The sequence below is a fragment of the Naumovozyma dairenensis genome, chromosome 1, assembly GCF_000227115.2.
Source record: "Naumovozyma dairenensis CBS 421 chromosome 1, complete genome".
Classification (NCBI taxonomy): domain Eukaryota; kingdom Fungi; phylum Ascomycota; class Saccharomycetes; order Saccharomycetales; family Saccharomycetaceae; genus Naumovozyma; species Naumovozyma dairenensis.
The window spans coordinates 1496329-1520067 of record NC_016479.1 but is presented as its reverse complement, the minus strand read 5'-3'; the positions used below and the strand labels follow the sequence as shown (position 1 = coordinate 1520067).

The 23739-nt window shown below is 36.1% G+C and overlaps 6 protein-coding genes across 6 annotated transcripts; 4 read left to right on the top strand and 2 right to left on the bottom strand.

Annotated features, from left to right (window-relative positions):
• Positions 1 to 638: 638 nt before the first annotated feature.
• Positions 639 to 1814, bottom strand: NDAI0A06640 (glycerol-3-phosphate dehydrogenase family protein; the record flags this gene model as incomplete). Its single annotated transcript, XM_003668013.1, has 1 exon — positions 639 to 1814. The coding sequence occupies one exon, from the start codon at positions 1812 to 1814 to the stop codon at positions 639 to 641; it is 1176 nt and encodes a 391-aa protein (XP_003668061.1).
• Positions 1815 to 4124: 2310 nt separating this feature from the next.
• RTK1 (putative serine/threonine protein kinase RTK1) lies at positions 4125 to 5903 on the top strand (the record flags this gene model as incomplete). The annotated part of the gene is made up of 1 exon (XM_003668012.1): positions 4125 to 5903. The coding sequence occupies one exon, from the start codon at positions 4125 to 4127 to the stop codon at positions 5901 to 5903; it is 1779 nt and encodes a 592-aa protein (XP_003668060.1).
• Positions 5904 to 7606: 1703 nt separating this feature from the next.
• Positions 7607 to 9850, top strand: MPS1 (serine/threonine/tyrosine protein kinase MPS1; the record flags this gene model as incomplete). Its single annotated transcript, XM_003668011.1, has 1 exon — positions 7607 to 9850. The coding sequence occupies one exon, from the start codon at positions 7607 to 7609 to the stop codon at positions 9848 to 9850; it is 2244 nt and encodes a 747-aa protein (XP_003668059.1).
• A 2281-nt stretch (positions 9851 to 12131) lies between these two features.
• On the bottom strand, positions 12132 to 14465 carry HSL7 (protein arginine N-methyltransferase; the record flags this gene model as incomplete). Its single annotated transcript, XM_003668010.1, has 1 exon — positions 12132 to 14465. One exon carries the CDS (start codon positions 14463 to 14465, stop codon positions 12132 to 12134), a length of 2334 nt encoding a protein of 777 aa, XP_003668058.1.
• Positions 14466 to 15080: 615 nt separating this feature from the next.
• CKS1 (cyclin-dependent protein kinase regulatory subunit CKS1) lies at positions 15081 to 15518 on the top strand (the record flags this gene model as incomplete). Its single annotated transcript, XM_003668009.1, has 1 exon — positions 15081 to 15518. The coding sequence occupies one exon, from the start codon at positions 15081 to 15083 to the stop codon at positions 15516 to 15518; it is 438 nt and encodes a 145-aa protein (XP_003668057.1).
• Positions 15519 to 16414: 896 nt separating this feature from the next.
• MEC1 (protein kinase MEC1) lies at positions 16415 to 23524 on the top strand (the record flags this gene model as incomplete). The annotated part of the gene is made up of 1 exon (XM_003668008.1): positions 16415 to 23524. One exon carries the CDS (start codon positions 16415 to 16417, stop codon positions 23522 to 23524), a length of 7110 nt encoding a protein of 2369 aa, XP_003668056.1.
• Positions 23525 to 23739: the final 215 nt, after the last annotated feature.

The following is a 23739-nucleotide window of genomic DNA, read 5'->3' as shown; positions in this document are numbered from 1 at the left end:
CAGATTTTTGTTTTGGGGGGATCCCAGGCCATAGTTAAATACTAGAAAGAAATTGTTACTAGCCAGTTTGTTGTTAATGAATGCAACTAAGGCTATTAAAAATTAATATGAGCGCCTCCTTCAATCAATATCGCTATTTACACGCTTTTGTTAGTTTTCTTATCAGATATTGAGCCAAGGAGCATCGTATGTTCTTCGACCATTTAATGCAATTTTTGGAAAAATACCTTCACTTAATTTATAGTTTATATATGGTATGTAATCGATTCTCTGCTATTTTTTTATTATTTTGCTCCAATGCGTTCTCAGATGGGCAAATCTCTATGCTTATTCATAATTTAAATAGGACTGTTTCACAAGCAAATATATACATACTAGGCTGCGAAACTATACTAGAATTACAGAAAGAAATTGTTAGAGCAAGTATTCAACCCTAAAAAATAGATATCATAATACAATCTCTTTGAATAAATGGGTTGAAGAGTTTATGGTTTTATAATTCTATGTGCTATATGTGATCTTTAAAATAAAACGGTTAAATAAAATACAATGCTTTAGTAAATTTCTATGAATATAATGAAAGTGAAGTGATAAGATGTCATCGACAGACGAAGATAAAACAGGTACAGTATCGACGATTAATGATGACCAAATGCATCCAGATCATCAATCATATCAGGTATGTTCTCCATTGGAACGTTATTGTAGACAATTTGATACACAGCATCAAATAGAGGAAATTCACTAACTAAATCACAACTTTCTAGCCATTCGTGTACTTCTTTACAGGTGATGATACCTTGCGCAGATTGGCCATTTAATAATTCAGCTTCTGCTTCAAATGCATCTTTGCCAGTCTTCGCCATGTGTTTACCCACTTTAACATTTCTACCCCCAGAGCAAGTGGTGATCAGATCTGCAACACCTGCAGATTCTTGATAATATGTTTCCACTCTTGATTCAGGAAAGAACATTTGTCCGAACTTAATAATTTCACCTAAACCAACCCTTTGAATAGCAGCTGAAGCATTGTTACCCCAACCTAAACCTTCAACAAACCCACAGCCAAGCGCAACGACGTTCTTCAGAGCACCAGCAATTGAAATACCGGCGACATCTTCGATCACAGAAACATGGAAATAAGGTCTATGGAACAGGGCTTTTAACACTCTGTGATCCACATCTTTGCCATCACCTCTATAATCTTCAGGAATGTGATAGGCGACAGTCGTCTCAGACCAATTTTCCTTTGCAACTTCTGGCGCTAAGTTAGCACCAGATAAAGCTCCACAAGCAATATTTAATTCATCTGTAATGTAAGAGGATAATAATTGGACGCCGTTAGCGTCTACTTCAAACCCTTTCAAACAAGAAATTGCTCTGACTTTCTTATCTACGTGACCTTTCAAAGTACTGACGATCCTCCTTAAAAATTGATGGGGAATATTAAAGACCAAAATATCAGCGCCTTCACATGCGCTTAATAAATCTGGATTGGCAATTAAATTATCAGGCAAAGTAATACCAGGAAGATACTTAACATTTTGATGTTTTGTATTTATAATTTCAGTTAAGTTTTTACCTTCAATTTTTTCTTCGAAAACCCACATATTAACTTCTGGAGCGAATAACGTTGGGTTTTGGGCAGTATTTTCAGCAACTACTTTAGCTATTGTTGTCCCCCAATTACCTGATCCAATGACAGTAACTTTGTAAGGATGATCTAATGATGTTAAAGAAGCACTGGATTCTGACCTTTTCATTGAAGAACTTAAAATGTCAGATGTTAAATTTAATCTATCGGTAGCAGCCATTTCGTGTGTTTTTTAGTCTTTGAGCTTGATGATTAATTGTTGTTTTAATACTTGACTTTATAGTTCCAAGAAAAGGGGAATGAAATTGAATAGAATTTGAGTAGGCAGTATTCAGAGTTTTATGAAACAAAATAATGCTCTTATATATACTTGTGGGAATAACGTGTATCCTAAGAAAAAGGGACACAAAAAGCAGCGGAATACGATATGTACGTAATCATCATTATAAAAAACGGACAAATTGGAGGAATGACCCGGTATGTATACGTACGTATGTATAGTAATTTTTGCCTTGGATTTTTTCCAACCTTTATCATAATGTCCAGGTGGAAAGTTTTCTCGGAGAAACCAAACAATAACAACGGTAGTCCTTCTCAAGTTTTTTTTGTCCCACAAGAGACATTTGGGACGGAAAAGGGGCCCTTTTCTATACATGGGAAGTCTGGGTTTAAGAAGGTCACTTCACTTCAGCCTGAGGTGAACAGCATCTTTGAATTTTGGCACTTCAGATGTACGGATGCAAATATAAGGATTGGGACAGCTTTACTTTTATTTCCATTTGACCCAAAACATTTGACCCTAGTATGAAAACTTGACCCTATGGCCAAAAAATGAATGGGCTCCCTACGTAAGGTTACGTATGCGTTCCAAATTGTCTCAAAATTTGTCCTCCCAGACGATTCTGTACAAAGGCAACCTATTACAACGTGTAATTTACAAGTCATGTTCAACGCCACATTATACCCACCAGAAAAATCGAGACTCTTGCGATAGCGATCTAGAAGTAAGGTCATCGGCAACCGTAACTGTTACCTTATGCCCAGTAAAGAAGGGCCACTTGGATATAGCTGATCTGCTAACTGTACGTAAGTATCAAACACCTCCTGTTTGGAACCAGTTCTGTAGCGCAGCTTATATTATTCAAAAGATGAAATTTTTGTCTGTCTTCATGGGGAAATTACTTTTTTTTGAAGCGTACTTTAATTCAAAGTATGAACCACTCAGCAAAGGTACTTGCTGGGAAGTCTTCACCGTACGTGATTTAATCTTTGTAGACCAATAAACTTGACCGTTGGCTAAAATATCGGAGTTTCAAAAGTTTTCCCCTCAAGCTCGATTGTTCCAAGAATTCAATGACTATGTACGTAGTTATGTCGGTGAGCATTAATATTCCCGTTCATCAACATTACACAGGTACAGATACTTTCAACTGTTCAGGATATCCAACCAAGGTTAACATCACATTGGCTTATCACAACTGATCATTATAAGCAGTTCCTCCAAATAAAAAAATAAAAAGGACGTCATATTATCAAGGTTTAAGGACCGGCATCCTCATCCAATCTTGGCATGTCTCAATACTGAGCAATCCACGTTTATAAATACTTATTGTGCTCCTCTTGGTTAGACAGCCTTTTACTTATACAGCCATGAAGATATCACTCCGTCTCTGAACATTTATATCTCGACATTAACTATATTTAGAGTACATAAAAATGTAAATAAAAATCTACCAATATTTGTGGTCCAAACGTCAATTGGAGGGGTTTGCCGTATTTGAACAGATAATTTGTACCTTTGTGACTAACCAAATAAAAGTACTGTCCGGAAGCAACTGGTCTGTGACATATGGTTGCCCCCATTAGATAACTGTTTCAATACTTTCAGAAGTCCCCCTTAAGGTAGTTATTTTAGTATAAATACGGCACTGATTCCATTGAGGCAGGCTTCTTATTCACTTTCAGCGAACGAGGGTGCTAGAACTTTGCATACAACTTTAATGCGGTTCGGATATCACCTCTGGGAATTGTCACTTATTGAATTTGACTCATTATCGTTCGTTGACTCTTTTTTTCCTCCACGGCGGAAAACGGAGCATAATCCGAAGTATTTTCCAACACTAAATTAGATACGTACGTACGTACATGGTAATTTACCGTAGACTGCGCACAAAGTTCACGCCGTGGACAGCCTTTTCTAGCGTTAACTCACGTCCAATAGGTTAAGTTGTTAGTTCTGGTAACATAGAATGCACATGCACCTTGGACGAACAATAACACGTTCTACTTGATTTAGACTACATATTACTATCTTTTCATTAAATAACATACACTTGTTCTTTTAGATATTATTTTTCGAAAGTAGGTCCTTATATTTGTTTCGTTTGCGAAGTTGTCATCAAGTCCCAATAGCAAGGAAATAAAGGCCATCATTACATTAGCAGCTAGTAACTCAACGCGAAATCTTGGCAAATTTTCAACCATTTGTTACAAGTGTTATATTGAACCCGAGAATACATTCACAGCACTTATGACGACGAATAATAGTGTCCTTCCTTCAACATCAAATGCCTCGCTGTCTTCCCTCTTCAATAAGGGGAAAAAAATTACGGGCTTGTCAAGAATTTTTCCAAATGAAAGCCCACCACATCCAAAACGATCGGAATTAAGTAATCATACTGGAGGATCAAAAACAATTAGAACAAACTCAGTGCCTTCAGTAGACCAAGGTGAATCTAAAACTGAAAATAAAATGAAAATACCAGCGTCGCATGACTCAACGAAACACGACGATAATGCCATCGAACCTATAATACATAATCCCTCATCCCATCATCTTCATAATCCTTTAAACTATACCTACAATACAACAGTACTATATGATAATATACCTGCAAAATCAGGACAGTCCACATCTCACAATAGAGCAGTATTTACGCGAGAACAGTCACATTTACACCCAGTCGAAATACTCCAACAACGTATAGAACATCAAAGCAATTTCAAAACTAATAACGAAAAAAATGAAAAAATATTAAGTCATAATCAATATAATAATGTGAGTGATTCAGATTCAGCTAAAAGAAAAAAAAATACTCTAAAACTAACAAGGTTTTTCAAGAAACTTCATGAAGAAGTGAAGTCTGCAACACCACCGTCGCAAAACAGTCGACATCAAGATTCCAATAATGACACCTACGCTCATAATTCCACTTTGCAGGAAGATAATAGCATTTCTAGTACTACGGATAGCAATAGCTGTAATATTGACAATTCGAAATCGATTTACGACACAGATGACCCAAAACAATTATTAGAAAAATACGGAGTTCCAGGGAAAAAACTCGGTGAGGGCGCAACCGGATCAGTTTCGATAGTAAAAGGATCTGATGGAAAGGTTTTTGCAGTCAAAATGTTTCGATTAGCAGCTGTCGGCAATTCCTTAACGTATTCGAAAAAAATCACAACCGAATTTTGCATTGGGTCAACTTTACATCATGAAAATATTATTGAAACCTTTGACTTACTAAAAGAAGGCGAGAGCTTCCTAGTTATAATGGAGTATGCACCCTATGATTTTTTTAACCTTGTCATGAGTGACTTAATGTCAACGAAGGAAATATCTTGCTATTTTAAACAACTATGTAATGGTGTCCATTATTTACATTCGATGGGCATCGCTCATAGGGACTTAAAATTAGATAATTGTGTTGTCACAACAAAAGGTATTCTAAAACTAATAGATTTTGGGAGTGCAGTGATATTCCAATACCCTTATGAAGATAGAATAATAAAGGCACAAGGTATAGTGGGATCAGATCCGTATTTGGCCCCAGAATTGCTAGAACTAAATTCATATGACCCAAGGCCAGTTGATGTATGGTCGTTAGCAATTATGTATTATTGCATGATTCTAAGAAGGTTTCCCTGGAAAGCACCAAGAAAGAGTTTCAATTCTTTTAGATTATTTTGCGAGGATCCTGATGATGAAGAAGATATTGCGAAAGGCCCTAAACGCCTTCTTCAATTACTCCCTTCCAAAGCCAGGAATCTCATAAACAGGATGATGGAGTTAGATTACAAGAAACGTATCTTGATGGATGAAGTGGTTAAAGATGAATGGCTTGAAAGTATCAATCAATGTCGCGTTGATAAAGGTAATAATTTGGTTGAAAAACCAAAACAACACAAACATCATCTGGTAACTGAAGATGATATTGAAAGAATTACTAAAGAGAAGGAAGAAAAACAAAAGCGAAAGGAAGAAAGTACAAAAGAGTTGAAAAAGCAATTGCTTATGGATATATAATTTGTTGCTGTCAACTCATTAAACTTTGACAGATGCTTTAAGGTCATTGACTATATATTTTTTTCATTTTCTTTCGTATCTACCTACTAAAATATTCTTGGATTTATAGAATTTGAAAAAAGAAACTGAAGTATCTCGCCGAACTTTCCTCATACTGTACTTCTCCGAAAAAAAATGTTATATTTACCTTTTATTGGAGAATTACTAAAACCTTAATGTCAAAGAAAAAATTTCCAATTTAAGGAAAAACTATTTCAAAGCTTATTATTGATTATTGTTCGCGGAATTTTAAAAATGAAAGGAACCAAAAGTAAAATATACAAATATGGCGCTAGCACGTCTAGAATAATTTATTTATACTTCGCCACAGAGTTTATGTTAGATGTAATTTAGTTCTTATTGATAGTTCAGGGTTATCTATTAATACGCTCAGGTATAATATATATAGTCTAGTATTATATGGCCGGTTATATAATAAGCAACAAGAATAATAATATGATATGGTGAATACCTAAAGGGTCCTAAGATTGGTAACGTTCTCTGAAGTAGCTTCAGTTGCAAAGTTCTCATTAGAAGTTCACGAAAGCATCGTCAAGCTCGGCGTGTCGCATATGCGGGTAATACACTTTATTAGGATCCTCGTTATACTTGGTCAAGGTATAACCAGTATTTAGCTTATACTGCCCCATCCTTAAGTCTGTTAACTTAGGTATGGTTTAGGGCAACTAAATCAACCTTACCGTTTATAATCAACAAATCAGGTAGTATCCTCATTTCGTAATAAAATCGTGTAGAAACCCTCCATTTTTTAATACCTGTGGTTGTTTGTATCTTTATAGAATTACGGTTTTTTTTTTTTTTTTAAGGGAGAACAAAGCAAACTAAGAAAAGTGGGTGAAATGCGTATATACCTAACGATTAAACAGGTATTCAATCTTTTAACCAAAGAATGAACAATGGGGAGGAGTATATTAAAAAAGACAATACTAGAGTATTCTTTTATACACAGAAAGATAGAAAGATATCGAAGGCCATCATCGATAGCTTAACCAACTACCTATCAATTATATATCATCAGTTACTATCACACGAAATGCCTACTACAATACTAATCTATCTCATAAACAAAAAACTATCACTAGAACATTACTGATAACTCCAGGGTACAAGAATAATTGGGCCCGCAACATCAGTGCTTCCGTAACACAAACAATTCTTGAAAAATCCAATTCAACGCTGCCTAATTCAGGAACTTTAAAGTTGTCTATATAGAAAATAAATAAAATTGCGATGAAACTGTTATTTTCTACTACGCCAGAAGGCTAATACTAAAAATGAATATTAGAATCATGACCTTCTACGTAACGCAAGACATTTTACCGTAACCGCAACAACCAATCTGACCTATTTTGTTCCATGGTAGCGCCGCATACATAAAACCATGTGTTACCCGTCTGAAATATTTCTTCTTTTCCACTAACATAGTTTCAAAGTTACAAAAGAAAACGCAAACAAAACAAAAACAAAAACAAAAGCCAAAAAACAAGAACGGACATGAAGATATCGCAAATAGCTTTTCATTGTCGTCTGAAAAGAAGTGAAGCAAAACAAATTAATAAGGTCATTTTATCAACTACCCTTCCGCAAGAGGCTAGAATTATTCTTTTTGTTCCTCATTATATGCTCGACTGTGTTAATGACAGATGTCAAAATATAAATACCGTCCTAGAGCCAGGACTCACGATTCGGAACAGAGATCGCCTACCTACAGTACCGATTCCGACGATGAGCCGCTATCCGATCCACCGAAATTGAGTACCTTTGCTTCAGCTCTATTTTCTGTTAAGGACTCTTCGAATCAATTGGACTTCTCTGAAAACTATAATAGTACAACTAATGGACCTATTAACAAATATGCCGGACTGAAAAATGTGTCTGCTAATGAATCCCATAATATAACTAACAATGCCACTCAATTTGATGATCACTCATCTATTTCCACCATATTTGCCCATACAAATCTTCCAAGACAACCTAGTATAACAACAACCAATAACAATGTACCAGGTGATGATGATAACGCTAGACTGGCTGAAAGTTACAATGAATTAGAGATGGAGAGTAATTTACAAAGGATTAAAGTTTTACAACAATCAATGAAAGAGGAATTAACATCGAGATATGTTGAAAGGAGGAATAGACGATTCTTGACAAGTAGGCTTACCAGGCTGGGTCCAGCGAAGAGAGCCTCATCTGCAGTATCTGAGAAAGATATATTGAGAAGTATCGATAATAACACACAACACTTACTTCCTGAATACCATACTCCGCCATTGTCAGTGCTAGATCAAAAAGAAATTTCAACGGTTCCTGAATCCGCTGCTCGTGGCAACATAGATTACTCATCCATAGATTTTGGAAGACTTAAGCCGTTTGAATACCTCAAAAAAAAGAAATTGCCGACTTCTGAGCTGCCGAGCATTTCAAAAGCTTATTTTCAGAAACAGAAAGAGGAAAGTTTGCAGAATACATTGAAAAAACGGCACCGGACCTTGAATGAAGATCCAAAAATTGGCACATTTAACGATGAAGGGGGGAGCTCAGGAAATATAGTAAGTAAGGGAACGCCGAGAATTCCAAATCTACCTAGAAGAAAATTTTCACAAGCCTCGGCGAGACCTTCTGCTCCTCATAATTTGCCTCCAACAGATAAATACGGACCTATACAGTACTCTTCTAGAGATGTCTTAACAAGTCTCGATATCAATAACCAGTCCCCATCAAAAGCTGACCATAAATTTGGATATGACATACAGATTGGTAAGCCATATACAGTCAAAACGCCTCTGAATGAAAGTTACAAACGATTGTCACCCAAGAAGAAAGTAGAAATTATTGAACCTTTCATTTACGCACAGAAGAAAAAGACAGGTAAAAAGCTAAGTATTACAGTAAACGGAATAGACTACGAAAAAATAGAACTTCTAGGTAGAGGTGGTTCCTCAAAGGTTTACAAAGTAAAAAATGATCAAAATAAGATATTCGCGCTTAAAAGAGTTTCTTTCGATGAATTTGATGACAGTAGTATAGCCGGATTTAAAGGGGAGATTGAATTACTTGAAAAGCTGTGTAAGGAACCTAGAGTCGTGAGATTATTTGATTACCAAATGAGTAGTGGCGTTTTGTATTTAATCATGGAGTGCGGAGACAATGACTTATCACAGGTGCTGAATCAAAGGATGGGGTTTCCATTAGATATGGACTTTTTAAGGTATCATGTCCGGGAGCTACTAAAATGTGTCAAAGCTGTACATGATGCAGGTATCGTTCATTCTGATTTGAAACCCGCAAATTTCGTTTTCATTAAAGGACTACTGAAATTGATTGATTTTGGTATTGCAAATGTAATTCCTGATCACACGGTGAACGTATACCGAGAATCACAAATTGGTACTCCAAATTATATGGCTCCCGAAACTCTCATTGCAACAAATCACTCAATTGAACAATCTGATTTAAATAAAGAAATGAGTAAATGGAAAGTCGGCAAACCTTCGGATGTGTGGTCTTGCGGCTGTATAATCTACCAGATGATATATGGTAGACCACCTTATGCTGGTTTTCAAGGCCAGAATAGATTACTGGCTATTATGAACCCAGAAGTCAAGGTAATCTTTTCAGAAAGAACCGCAAAAGATGAAAAAATACCGACATCATTAATTGATTTAATGAAGGCCTGCTTACTTAGGGACCCAGCCAAAAGGTGGTCTATTGATAAACTCTTATGTAGTCCTTTTTTCAATCCAATAATTGTGACTCCATTTTTCATCAAGGATTTAATTAAGAACGCAGTCAAATATGGAACAGACCAAAAAACTGTTACAGACGCAAAAATTGAAGAACTCTCTAACGATGTGCTTGAGCGGCTAAACGATTTTAAAATGTAAGTTAAATACTCATTATATACTCATCTATTCTACAATAGAACAACCCGATAATTAAGCGAAAACCAATCCTACCGAAGGCGAACTGGGCCTACAGTATGAGCCGGGGCCTTTGGGCGGTGGTTCATAATTTTTGGTTTGGCACTACCCCTATTCCGAACGGTAGATAAGTCCCAATGACAAAGTTATGTTGAACGATGATCAATAGTTTATCTTTCGTTTCTAATCTGGACATCCTTTGGATAGCTGTACCTTTGTATATCGTTTATTTTTTCATTTCCTTCAATCACTTTATCGTCCAAATCTCTAATAATGGAACTATTACGGTGATGACAGTTTGGATATATATGGCAAAGAACACTATTATAAACCAACTGTTAGACCATGCTTAATGGTACGTCTGGTGTAAGCCAACGGTCTATCATTAAGACGGCTGTAACTCCGTACACCGCCGCTATTTATCTTACTCATGGCGCACCTCGCCTCGAGAAAAGATGAAGATAAAAGTGTTTATACATTACAAACACTTATAACTAACACTTATAGTTAGTATTGTATAATAGTATATAATATGTATTAGATATGAAAAACAAGGAATAATATTTACATTGACTCTCTCTATACTCGACGTCTTCCCCTATTGTTCCCAATACGTCTGTTGATATAGGCAACCTGGTTCAACACCAACGGCCTGCCGTCGCAACTAATGAACTCCGTACACCACCCCTGGTTTTTGAAAAAGGACAGAAAACACCGGTTCCATCCGTACACCGCTTATAAAGTAAGGTACAAAAGCTCATATAAAGCCGGGTAAAAATATTATTAAAATTCACGAATAAAACATCTTAAGTTAGTATATTAATTTTATTATAATCCGAGATAATCACCAACTTTTAAATGCCGTACTCCACTGATAGCCATCGTATTTATAGTACCGCCTACCTCTAGAAGGTGAGTATAGATCGTCGTGTTGACTATAAACGTTGAAATCCTTTGGTATAATTAGTGTGGTGTGATAGTATTTAGTGTTAGACCATGCTTAATGGTCTATCCGGTGTATGCCAACGGTCTAGCATTATGAGTGTGGAAACGCCGTACACCACCGCCTTTTATCTTACTTATGGCGCTCTTAGCCTCGAGAAGATGAGTATAAAAAGTGTTTGTTCATTATAAACACTTATAACTAACACTTCTAGTTGGCATTGTATAATAGTATATATTATGTACTAGATAAAAGAAACTAAGGAAAAATATTTACATTGACTCTCTCTATACTCGATGTCTTCCCCTATTGTTCCCAATACGTCTGTTGATATAGGCAACCTGGCTCAACATACAATATGCAGGAAATAAAATTATGGAAAGGATAGTTATACGTCTTAAAATTTAGCTGAGATATACTGCCGTTTATATACCTCTACATCCCATAATTGTTACCCCTGTAAAGAGTTCTTTATTATTTAATGTTAGGGCTTAGTGCTTTATGTCCAACACAGTTATGTAGTAAGAAATTTTATACAATATTAAGTAGACCTAAATTAGCTTTGCTGCGTAGGACTAGATCCGACCAGTTAACGAAAACCCGACATTTGATGGACGGAACTCTCCAGTGACATGACAAGACTGATATGCCAGACCAACGAGATAATAGGACTCGAAGGAGACCTCAGTATTGAGCATTTACATAGATGGTCGATGGTTTTCACTTCCTGGGAAGTGTTTATTATTTATTGTGAAGCATTATGAATACTTTCAATACTGAAGGTACAATAATTTCAAATATTACAAAGCGAACATGAAGAGTTATTGAATTTTGAAAATGATCAATTGGCCAAAATTGAAAAAATCAATAAATCAACTATGGGTATAGTCTCCGTACAAACAGATTTAGCTGTCTCATTTGCAAATACAATACTGAAGGTACCAAATCACAATGAGGCCTGCGGGATCGTTTATGTCATCGTCCTGAAATTCAACTTCAGGAAGTAAAGTCAAATTTCGTAAGTAGCATGTCCGCTCAAATGTAAAGTTTCGCCTTGAAATTGAAAGATTCATTATTGAACATAAACAGAACCAGGGTACTTAAATCGCACTTAGGCAGCATAGGTCGATGAACAAGCAACTAGTCAAGATATGCTTCATTTCTATTAGTTTGTGAGTTAAAGAGAAACTAACGATGATTATTTGCGAATGCGGCCAGCTTGTTATCAATTTCGTGCCGGTAATAGTCAATATACTATATATTGAACACAGAGAGAACAATAAGTACGATGAAACTTTTTTATCACAAGGGCATATGGAAAGCTAGGCCGTTGACGTTGTGCAATTTTGAAACGCCTGTTCTGATTTTTGCATGTACCTCAGGTATTTCTTCGAGACGTGGCGAGTATTGCTGAGCAGAATCTAAATTAAATATCGGTGAGGCAGCTGCATTGGGTGCTACTGATTGATATAGCTCACTGACGCTTTGCCAACCGTTTTCAAACACTGGAAGGAAGTTGCTAGTAGTTGTAGAACTAAATTCGTCTTCTGTATTGTTTTGCTTTGGAGAAAGTGATTCTTGATATTTTAATTTCGTGGAAGAGTTGTCTGATATTATGACGTATACAAAGCTCTCAAGCGACCATTCGTACCATACCTTTTCAAACGAATGTACTCTGGAAAATAAGACAGTTATTTCAGTGTTATCAGATACGGAGAACGGGTAGGCTAATGGAAAAACAATGGGGGACCACGAGTACATTCCATGCGTTTTCTGGATGTTAGGCTCTGAATCGTCTTGTGACAGAAACTTAATAGGAAGCTCATTCGGTACAATAGATATTTTGCTTCCTTTATATAATTCAGCTGAGAAAAATCCCATCAATGCATGTATGTCTCCTCTGTGTTTTATTTTGAATTCAGTCGTCATATTCCTCGAAAAGTTTGAGATCTCATTTTCTATAGTATTTGGGCGCGCTGGATGCTTAAAAGTCCAAAGTTGATTCACTTTTGAAGACAGAAAAGTGTACGGTATATTGTGAGCAACCCATGGAGATTCTAAACCAGATTCTTTTGTCGCTAAGGACTGATATAAGATTGGTGAAGATATTGGAGCTATGTAAGATGAATATGATTGAGGAATAAATATTGTCGACTCCTTGGAATGGCACTTCTCAATATTCCACAGGCATTCAGGCGAAAGTTCATTGCAACCAAAAGATCCAAGTAGTTCGCTGATGCATAAGTCTACTTTTATCGAGGAGTCTGACCAAAAGCGCATATCTTCCAATACCAAATCCACTTTATTTTCCCATTTATCAAAATTACGTTTTTGCAGGTACAGATAGGCCTGAGGATTCTTTTCCAATGCAATGATTTGAATATGCGACAAGATACCATGTCGTTTTGCAATCAGAAAGACCTTGTTTACCAAAGGCCCACGACCTGCACCGGCTATCAATACGATTAAGTTCTTGTCCATTGTATTATTTCCTATTAGGTCTAGCATTGCTTCATCTATAGATTGCTCATAGAGATCATATTTAACCGTATCGTTTTCAAAAACTGAGTAAATGGAGTTACTTAAGGTCTCTTTATGTGGTTGTAAGGGTGGCATAAGGCTAGGCTGTGAAAGAACATCGTTATGGTCCTTATTTTTAGTTATTAACAAAGTATCGTTTCTTTTTAAGAGATAGTTAATGTAATCGACGTAAACGCTTTCTTCCATTTTAATTTGGTCACCACTTTTATCTAGACTATGGAGGATTATGACAAGTTCACCTGATATAGTCTGAGAATTTCCATTAATTTCCTGAAACTTTTTGATAATGTTCTGGTTGTACTTATGTAATACTGGGTATTCATATTGGTTAGTGGCGAAAACTGAAGAGGAAATGAGTAAACAAGAAACTGGTTCACTAAGCCAACGACTCAAAACGTGTGTCGGCGTTTTTATCTTTGGAAGAGCTAAGGAAACAGTCAACGATTTATGATAATTACATATTTTCCTAATGGTGTTCCACAACTCCCAGGCTGCCAAAGAATCGCTATCCTCATATAAAGGAAGTGATATCGATAATACCAAAGGAGGAACATTTGTAATTTCCCTCGTATTCAGCAGCCTAGATATTATTTGTGAATAGCTTTGTATTGTTTTCAAATTACGAGGTGGTGCCAGAATTAACTTTTCGATACCGGCAAAACGAGCATATTTACATTCGTTTAGTAATACCTGAAAACTAATTTCTCTATTCAAAGGAGTTCCGTCTTCTAGCTCAAGCCAGGATGATAATAAACCAATGAATGAGAATGAGCTCTTATTCCCATTGTCATGGAAAGGTGGTATACATATATCTTGCAGTTGTGGTTTTGGAATCGTTAGAGACTTAGGAGAGATATTTTTAGAGTGTTCCGAATCACCGATGGAGGCTGCACGATATGCCTTTACTGTCTTATCTACAATATCTTTATACCTTGAGCTTGTAATTGGTAGTAACAAGTAATCGTATTTCGTAGATTTGTTCAAATCTGCCTGATTTTTTGCCATTATTTCTACCTTAGAATTGTGCATTGAATTCATCATATCTTGGTAGGAAGTTAACTTCGGTTTCACACCAACAAAAACATTGTTCTGCATGACCAGCTATTAATGTCTATTTCAGCAGTAAACAAAATAATGGAGAAACGATGGAACAATATGATCTCAGTTGAAGGGTAATTTCTGCCAATTGATATTCCTTTTCTATAATGATGACAACGGGATATGACTCCTTGTAGATCTTCTGTTTATTCAATGATGTCGGATATCTAGCTAATAGCGTGTCGTTTTGGGAAGTCCACTCCAGTCAATGTTCAAGGAGCACACGAAAAAGGCCTTCATATACGTCTTGCACGTTTGTTCAGTCCTGTTTAGAATGGATGATGTGGTCTATAGTTTACCTGACCCATCGAATCTGGGACCTTTATGAGACAAAAGTTTATAGTCTGGAAATTCCCATTGTGTGGATCACAGAAATCAGTTCTGTTACCCGGGTTGAGTTCTATCCGAGTTTCGATCTTTTTTCTTCGAGGCCGAATTTACATAACGTTAGACTCGAGTACGTAAATATCTGATAAACTAATCGTAGCATGCATAACATAAATCGTACCTTCGAACAAGAACCTGACTGAATATCACTATATTGAGCCAAGATCTGCATAGAAGTACGTTACCCAGAGTGCAGAGACTCAAACTGTGGAAAACTGTAAGTCAATGTATCACCATTACCATACATTTCAAGGAAGAAAGCTTACAGACCAAGAAAGGGCCCGTGTACTGGAGTTTCAGGACTCTATACATTACTCACCTCGTTATTCTGACGATACACATGAATATAGACATGTAATGCTACCCAAGGCCATGCTGAAAGTCATTCCATCAGACTATTTCAATTCAGATGTTGGGACTTTAAGGATTTTAACCGAAGACGAGTGGAGAGGATTAGGAATAACACAGTCGCTAGGTTGGGAACACTATGAATGTCATGCCCCAGAGCCCCATATTTTACTATTCAAAAGGCCTTTAAACTACGAGGCAGAACTGAGAGCTGCAGCTGCAGCTGCAGCCTCCAACCAACAACAACAACAACAACAACAACAACAACAACAACAGCAGACCCAAACTGTTCAGGAGGCGTCTCTCAAGGAATAGGAAAATACTATAACCTCAATGATGAGAAACGCAGTATAAAAATAAATGTACTATTCAATATGTCCATAACCAAAAAGAACCTCAAATATAGACAGACGAAATTTTCCTATTATATAGTCTACTTTATACCGTTATACATAAGCTATATATTATAGTGGCTCCAGATTTGAAATAGAAACAAATAGGTTGAAAAACATCCAGGCTATACTACAAAAGGTCGAGCTTCTTCTATATCGGTGAGGTATAGAATTAGACCATAAGTCAATGGCTGACCCTTTATTATGGTTCTTTCCCAGCTTCAGATTTTGGGGGGAAATAACTATACTTCAAGTTCGGTTGAAGATAAGAATCTTAATTCTTATTTAATAGTGTAGTTAAATATATCGTGTAAACATTATGTTAAGAAGATTTTTTATTTCAGAGTCAATGCAGTATAGATATAAGGTCAAACGATATGATAAAGTATCTATCTCTTTGTTTGATCAGATAATGTTATACTTTGTCCAAAAGTTTCGACAGCTTTTTCATCTAAAGTAGTAAGAGCTCTTGAAATGTTATTATCCTTCGTTATCGTTTTATAGAATCATTCCAGAGGTAGTTTATTATGAACGCATTTAATAGCAATCCGTTCTGTAGACTGAATTAGATCAAAGGTATGTTACATATGGCGCTACCTTTTCAAATTTCGTTGGTCTCCGCGTAGCAAACTCTTCGAAACTTGCAAATATTAAGAATTGACTGATAATAATAATGGGTTTTCAAGAAAGCTTTGATAAAGTGGACTCACATCTGCTTTTTCCAGTTGCTATAGAGAAAATATATACTATTATTCTGAAGTTTTTCCATAGAATCACGCGGGAAACAATTGGTCCTCCCTTTGTCTAATTAAAATCAATATGGAATCCCATATAAGATATCTGGATGAGCTCATTCTTGCTATCGAGGGCACAGAATTTATTACAAAGGATGAGTATTTCACATATCCACCGAACATTAATTTAAATGACGATACCAAATACATTAAAATTATCAAGACACTACTAAAAAACCTAAAAGAATCCCCAGACACCTCGTCAATGATCAACGACAAAGTATTTTCCAAATCAATTATTGTGCTTGATATATTGTTCCAAAAGAAGCCTTATTTACTGGTATGCAGCGACCTCCTTGATAAAAATTTACTTACCATTATATCATTAATCGACGAGTTTCTAATAGTCTCTAACCTGAACTATGCAATACGGCATAGACAATGGTTCATACGAAAGAAAGTGGGTTCATGGTGTAAGCTGACTACTATCTTATTTGGGCGACAGTGCAAAAACAAAATATCAGAGCATTTCCAAGCTACTCTAGCATCTGTCGAACGAGAAATAAAAGGTGTTTTGATGAACCAATGCGAAACAGCAATTTTCTATTCGCAAATAGCAAGAATGTGGACATTGTTATACTGGCTGAATTCACCTCGAGAAATATTCGGATCCTGTCTCCTATTTTTAGACTCATCAACCGGACTATGTAAATGGAATTTTGAATTTCAACGGTTGATTCGAATTATTTTTTTTGTCTTTGACTCGATTAAAATAGAATCGCAACAATGCCTAAATTTGCAACTGGATTATCTGTCTCTGTTAGTACTAAGCTTATCTGATAAGTCAATGATGAACGAAAAGAAAAAATTAACAATTATATCAACTTGTGAATTAAAATATGTGTTATCTATTATGCATCATATTTTGGAACGTCCAAGACATATCCTTCCGAACAACGCATCATTTGCCAAATCAATTCTACGGGTTTACCTTCTTTGCATTTCCTCTGATAGTTTTGATTCACTACTTTATACATTTATTAGCAATTTTTCAATCGAACATTGGATAAAACATGACACATTGGAGCTAAGAAAGGATAATGCCGCTGATCTGCCGTTATCGTTCGATATATTCACAAATAAAGCACTTCTTTTGATCTATTTCGATATTCAAAGAAGAACTGCATCATCAGGTGAATTAGAATACAATGAGAAGTATAGTATTTGGTGTTCTAGGTCCTCTCAGACCACGTCTTTGATTGAGATGGCAACTACTCCTTTTCCAGGCAATGAGAAACAAATAGAGAAAATCAGAATACTGATATTGGAAAGCTTTCATAAAAATAAAAAATACTCTATTCTGAATAGCGAATTGAATGTACTGAGCCCAGGAATGACAAAACGAACGAGTAACAACCCACGACTGCTATTTAATGAGATTTCAGTATCCATACAAACGTGCTTAACAACGAATAATACCAGCCGTTTAGTGGACAACATCAAAATTCTAGCTAATTTGACATGCTTTGAAAATTCCAACCGAGAAGGCTTAGCTGATTGGAATACATGTCAGTTATGTGATTCTGTAGGCTCATGTAATATTTTCGAACGAATCGATCCAGATAGAAACATTAGTGCCGCGGCATCACCTGCATTGACAATCCTTAATAAATATCTTCTTTTACCAGAGTACACCAATAAATACAACGACTCGGTATTAGCTAGCATTTTGTTATGCCTTCAGAGAATTTTTATGCACTATCAACCTCCAAAACTAGATCATGAAGAACTTCAATTAGGAAGTTCCCTTTTTAGATTTTTTACGCTGTGTTTTAAGCACCCAAAACGGTACATTCGTCTTTTAAGTAGCCGACTACTACCGCTATGGAACTTGACAACACTCGACATAAATAGAGATCAACAAACTGCTACTTTGATAAAATTTTTACAGGCAAATAACGAAGAAAACCTAACAGAGGTTTGGGTGATAAGTTGGACCCAACTAACACTGACTACATCAGGTGAGGTTTTTGATAGTCTTCTTCTAAAGCTATTTGACATTTTCAGTTCTAAGAAATATGCATTGTTTTCGATGATGGCTGTTCAAATCAAAATAATGGCATTTATGTTACACAAGACTCCTTATACACTACTCTCCCCTATCCTTCCAATTTTGTTACGGCAGTTGGGAAAAAACCTAGTAGAAAAAAAGAATACGTTCTATCGTCTAATTAACTTACTAGGATATTCTGCAAAAACAATTCTAGGAATGTTCCAAAGATATATCGTCCCTTATGCAATAACCCAATATAGGACGGACGTTTTTAGCGAAGTTGCTAAAATAATGTGTGATTGCGATCCAACACTGTTGCTTGAAGAGAAAAAAACTTTACTAAGTAAAAATAGTCGATATATTTTTGCAGTAGCGCTGGTAAAACATGGATTTTTCTCTTTGGAAACATTGGAAACTCTTTTTCTCAATCGTGTTCCATCCTTCGACAAAAACTATATCACAGCATATTTGCCAGATTATAAGACATTAGCAGAGGTTGTCAAATTGTATAAAAACTCAGAAGGATCCGAACCTGAATTTGTCGAGAATGAAAAATCGGTCCTAGCTGCATTACGATTTTTACTCATAAATTTCACCACTGGAAAACATTTGTTACCTCGTTATAAACCAAATTCAAATTCTGAGTGGTCCATTGAACAAGAGGAATGTTTTCAACGTAATTTACTGCAGAACATCTTAGGTATTTTCCAAGTTTTTTCAAGTGATATCCATGATGTTGGTGGAAGGACTACATACTATGAAAAATTAAGGGTTGTTAATGGTATATCATTCTTAATAAAATATGCTTCAAAAAAAGCTATTATTTCGGCGCTGGCCCAAATTAGCATATGTTTACAAACTGGTCTTGAAATATGTGAAGTCCGATATAGTGCTCTCCGTTGTTGGTATCTTCTAATTGAAAACCTTAACGATGAGGAACTTTCCACGATAATTGACGCTTTCATCGCTTATATCCTTCAGCAATGGTCACAATTTGACTCAAAAACGAAAACAATTGTTTACGAAATTCTGGATGTCTTGGTCAAAACAAAAAGTGATCTGACAGTAGTGTTGAAACCATATATTAGCGTGGCATTGGCGGGTAGTGCACAAGTAGACATTTTATCAAGAGATGGTGCTTTCGCAAGAATAATACATAAAATAAAAATAATATCGATTTGGTTCCGATTTTTTTCGAAAAACCTTGAAAGCAACAATAAATACATAATTCACCAGAATCTCAATGATTTAGAATTGCATTTAAGAAAACAAAACGAAAGAATAACAAATAGATGGATGGGGAATACGGATTTATCGATGCTATTAGAGGCCCTGTTGCGAACGTCACAAAAATTCAGAACGATAGATGATGAATTATGTAAAAAAAGTGCCCGTTGCATTGGGTTGATAGGTACATTTGACATAACCAAGAATAAATTCAATGAGAGAAAATCCGTTGGTGACGAGATATTCGATTTTAACAATGACGTGGAAACTATAAAATTCCTGATATGGGTAATTAATGATATTTTAGTACCTGCATTCTGGCAAAGTGAGAATCCTAGTAAACAACTTTTCGTAGCGCTCGTACTTCAAGAGTCCCTAAAATACTGTGGTCTAAGTAGCGATTCATGGGATATTAACAAGAGGGAATTGTTTCCAAATGAATGGATTTTGTGGAACAAATTTAATACGATCTCCAAAACTACCCTATATCCGTTGTTATCGTCTTTGTATCTGGCACAGTCATGGAAAGAATACGTCCCGTTACAATATCCTTCCTTTAAAATTGAAGACGGTTATCGATCTTGGATAAAAAGTTTTACGTTAGATTTACTTAAAACAGGTACAGATGAGACTCATCCACTTCACGTGTTTTCTTCATTAATCCGGGAGGATGATGGTTCGCTTTCAAATTTTCTTTTGCCGTATATTATAACTGTAATAATTGTTAAAGAAGAGACAGGATCGAGTTCATCCGATCTAATGAATAATATCATTATGGAATTCAAATTTATTTTTGGATTTAGTACAGCTGGATTGAATCATCTTCAGCTCGATTCGTTAAAAATGTGCTATGAGTCCATCTTTAAAGTTTTAGAGTATGTGAGAAAATGGATAACTAATTTTAGGCAGAAATATCATGAGAGTAATGGAACATCAATCATACGAGAAGAGAAGACCTTGAAAATGCTGAAGAAAGTTGAAGAATTTTTGCATTCGATCGAACCTGAACTCCTGGCGCGGCGGTCATTGGAGACCAACTCCTTCGAAAGGTCAGCTCTATTTTTGGAGCAGTGCTACCGCGAAAACGGAAAGAACTTAGGTAACACAGAATTACTTTGTAATCTACAAAAAACATATGAAGAGATAGGAGATGTCGACTCAATTGACGGAATATTGAAGAGCTTCTCTACTGGAAATCTGATTTCGAAAATCGAAGAATTGCAATATTCAAAGAGTTGGTCCATGGCCCAAGACTGTTTTTCTGCACTGAGTGGAATTTCTGATGACACTGCAATTGCGACTCGAATGGTGAAAACTTTGTATAATCATCAATTATATTCTCAAGTTTTAGCTAAGCTACCAGCTTGTGTTAATAAAAGCTATACCGCAGCGCGGGAAATGAAGGAATGGTACAAAATGGGTTTATCCGCTGCGAATGTAGAAGGAAATATTTCCCTGTTGAAAGAATGGATCCACAGAGTAGAGATACTAAAGGACGTTAATGATCCCGAAATAAACCTGGAATACAATATTTCGAAGTCACTTAATGCTGTCGCTTCAGGTGATCTTCATAAAACCAAGAAGTACATCGACCAATGTTTTGCCTTAATCGGGACACACCTTACTGCTGCTTCTTCTGGAACAACATTGGTCAAGAAACAAAATTTGGTGATGAAATTACATAGTTTATACGACATCTTATTGTTGAGCGAAAAAGATAACGAGTATCAATATCACGATGCTATCTCTGTATTAGATTTTCGAATGAGAAATATTAAGGCTGCATTCGAACCAAACCATTATTTGCTTTCAATCAGAAAGTCGTTTGGTTTATTACATAAACAAGAGTATTCCAAGAAAGAGCTTATAAATACATTCTTTGAGATCACACAACTTTGTCGAATGAACTCTAGGTTAGATATTGCATGTGAGTCCTTAATGTTTTGTCTAGAGAACGGTCATTCACAAGCAGAGTTGGAATTTGCTGAAATTCTATGGAAACAAGGAGAGAATGATAGAGCTTTAAAACTGGTTGAGGAAATTCATCAAAGGTTTGGGAGGAAACAAGACGTCAAGAAAAGAGATAGATCCGCTGTGTTGTTAAAATACACTGAATGGCTTGATCTTTCAAATAACTCAGCTTCCGAACAAATTATCAAACAATATAAAGAAATATTCATATTGGACCCCACATGGGATAAACCATACTACTCGATTGGCCAATACTTTGCCAGGTTATTAGAGAGGAAGATTGCTGAAGGATATATTACTGACGGTCAATTAGAATACAAATCGGTATCATATTTTTTGCTTGCCTTTGAAAAGAATAGTATTAAGGTTCGGGAAAATCTCCCAAAGGTTATTACGTTTTGGTTAGATATAGCATCAGATTCGATGAAAGCATCGTTGCAAAGCGAGAAAGAGATATTGCAAACTACAACTAAAGACATTTGTAAGTGTATCGAGGGAGCATTACCACAATGTCCAACCTACATATGGTATTCCGTTCTAACACAATTATTGTCAAGATTACTTCACACACATAGAGGTTCTTCAAAATTAATAATGAAAATTCTATTAATGTTAACTGTCGAGTATCCAGCTCATTTATTATGGTACATATCAGGCTTATTAAATTCATCTTCCAAACCACGTGTAATTGTCGGGCAACATATTATAGAAAAATATAGACACCATCGCTCGCAAGTAAGTGCTTTAGTTGATGATTCTTCCAAATTAACAGCAGCTCTGACAAAGGTTTGTTTGCAGGATGTTAAGAATATATCAAGTAGATCCGGTAGATCATTAGAGAAAGATTTCAACTTTGATGTTAAAATGGTACCGTCTAACATGACAGTTCCCGTTAGAATCAATTTAGAAATGCTATCACCATTATCTGCAGATTCTATGGATTTGTATGTTCCATTCGGAGAACCAGTAACTATCTCAAGTTTTGGGAGTTCATACAAAGTATTTGCCTCACTAAAGAGACCTAAAAAATTGAATATGATTGGCTCTAACGGCCACATCTATGGTATTATGTGTAAAAAGGAAGATGTTAGACAAGACAACCAGTACATGCAATTTGCAACCACAATGGACTTCTTATTGAGCAAGGATGTGGAATCCATGAAACGTTACCTTGGGATTACAACGTATTCTGTTCTTTCGTTGAGAGAAGATTGTGGGCTCATAGAGATCGTTCCAAACGTTATCACCTTAAGATCAATATTTGTTACGAAGTATGAAGGCATGAAGGTTAAATATAATTTGAAGAGTCTATACGAAAGTTGGCAAAACACTTCACCAGGGCAAAGGATTGGATTCTATAAGGAACAATTACTTAAGTTTCCTCCAGTCCTTTATGAATGGTTTTTGGATACATTTCCCGACCCTATAAATTGGTTTAATGCACGTAACAGGTATGCACGGTCGTATGCTGTGATGGGGATGGTGGGTTACATCCTTGGTTTAGGAGATCGGCATTGTGAGAATATTTTACTAGATGTTGAAAGTGGTAACGTGCTTCATGTGGACTTTGATTGTTTATTTGAAAAGGGGAAACGTCTACCAATCCCAGAGATTGTTCCATTTAGATTGACTCAAAATCTTTATGACGCTTTAGGAATAACAGGAACAGATGGTACTTTCAAGAAAACCAGTGAAGTCACACTGTCCTTAATGAGAGACAATGAAGTAGCGTTGATGAACGTTATTGAAACGATTATGTACGACAGGAACCTAGACGATACGATTCAAAGGGCATTGAAAGTGATTAGGAACAAAATTCGTGGGATAGATCCAAGAGATGAACTGATCCTTAGTGTTCCAGGACAAGTCGATACATTGATCCAAGAATCAACAACCGACGACAACTTAGGTAAGATGTATATAGGTTGGCTCCCGTTTTGGTGATACAAATGACAAATTGCAACGAACCCCCATAGTTAAAACTGCTGAGGAAATACCATTTTACGACTTTATACATAGCTTCAACTCTCATTTATATAACGGCGGCTTTTCACTAACCTCGATATGTGAGTTGAATATCTATATATTTCAATTCATAGGAGCAAAACCACACTTCTTGAAGAAATTAGCCGCCAAGAAGCTTTTTCCTCAGGGTACAA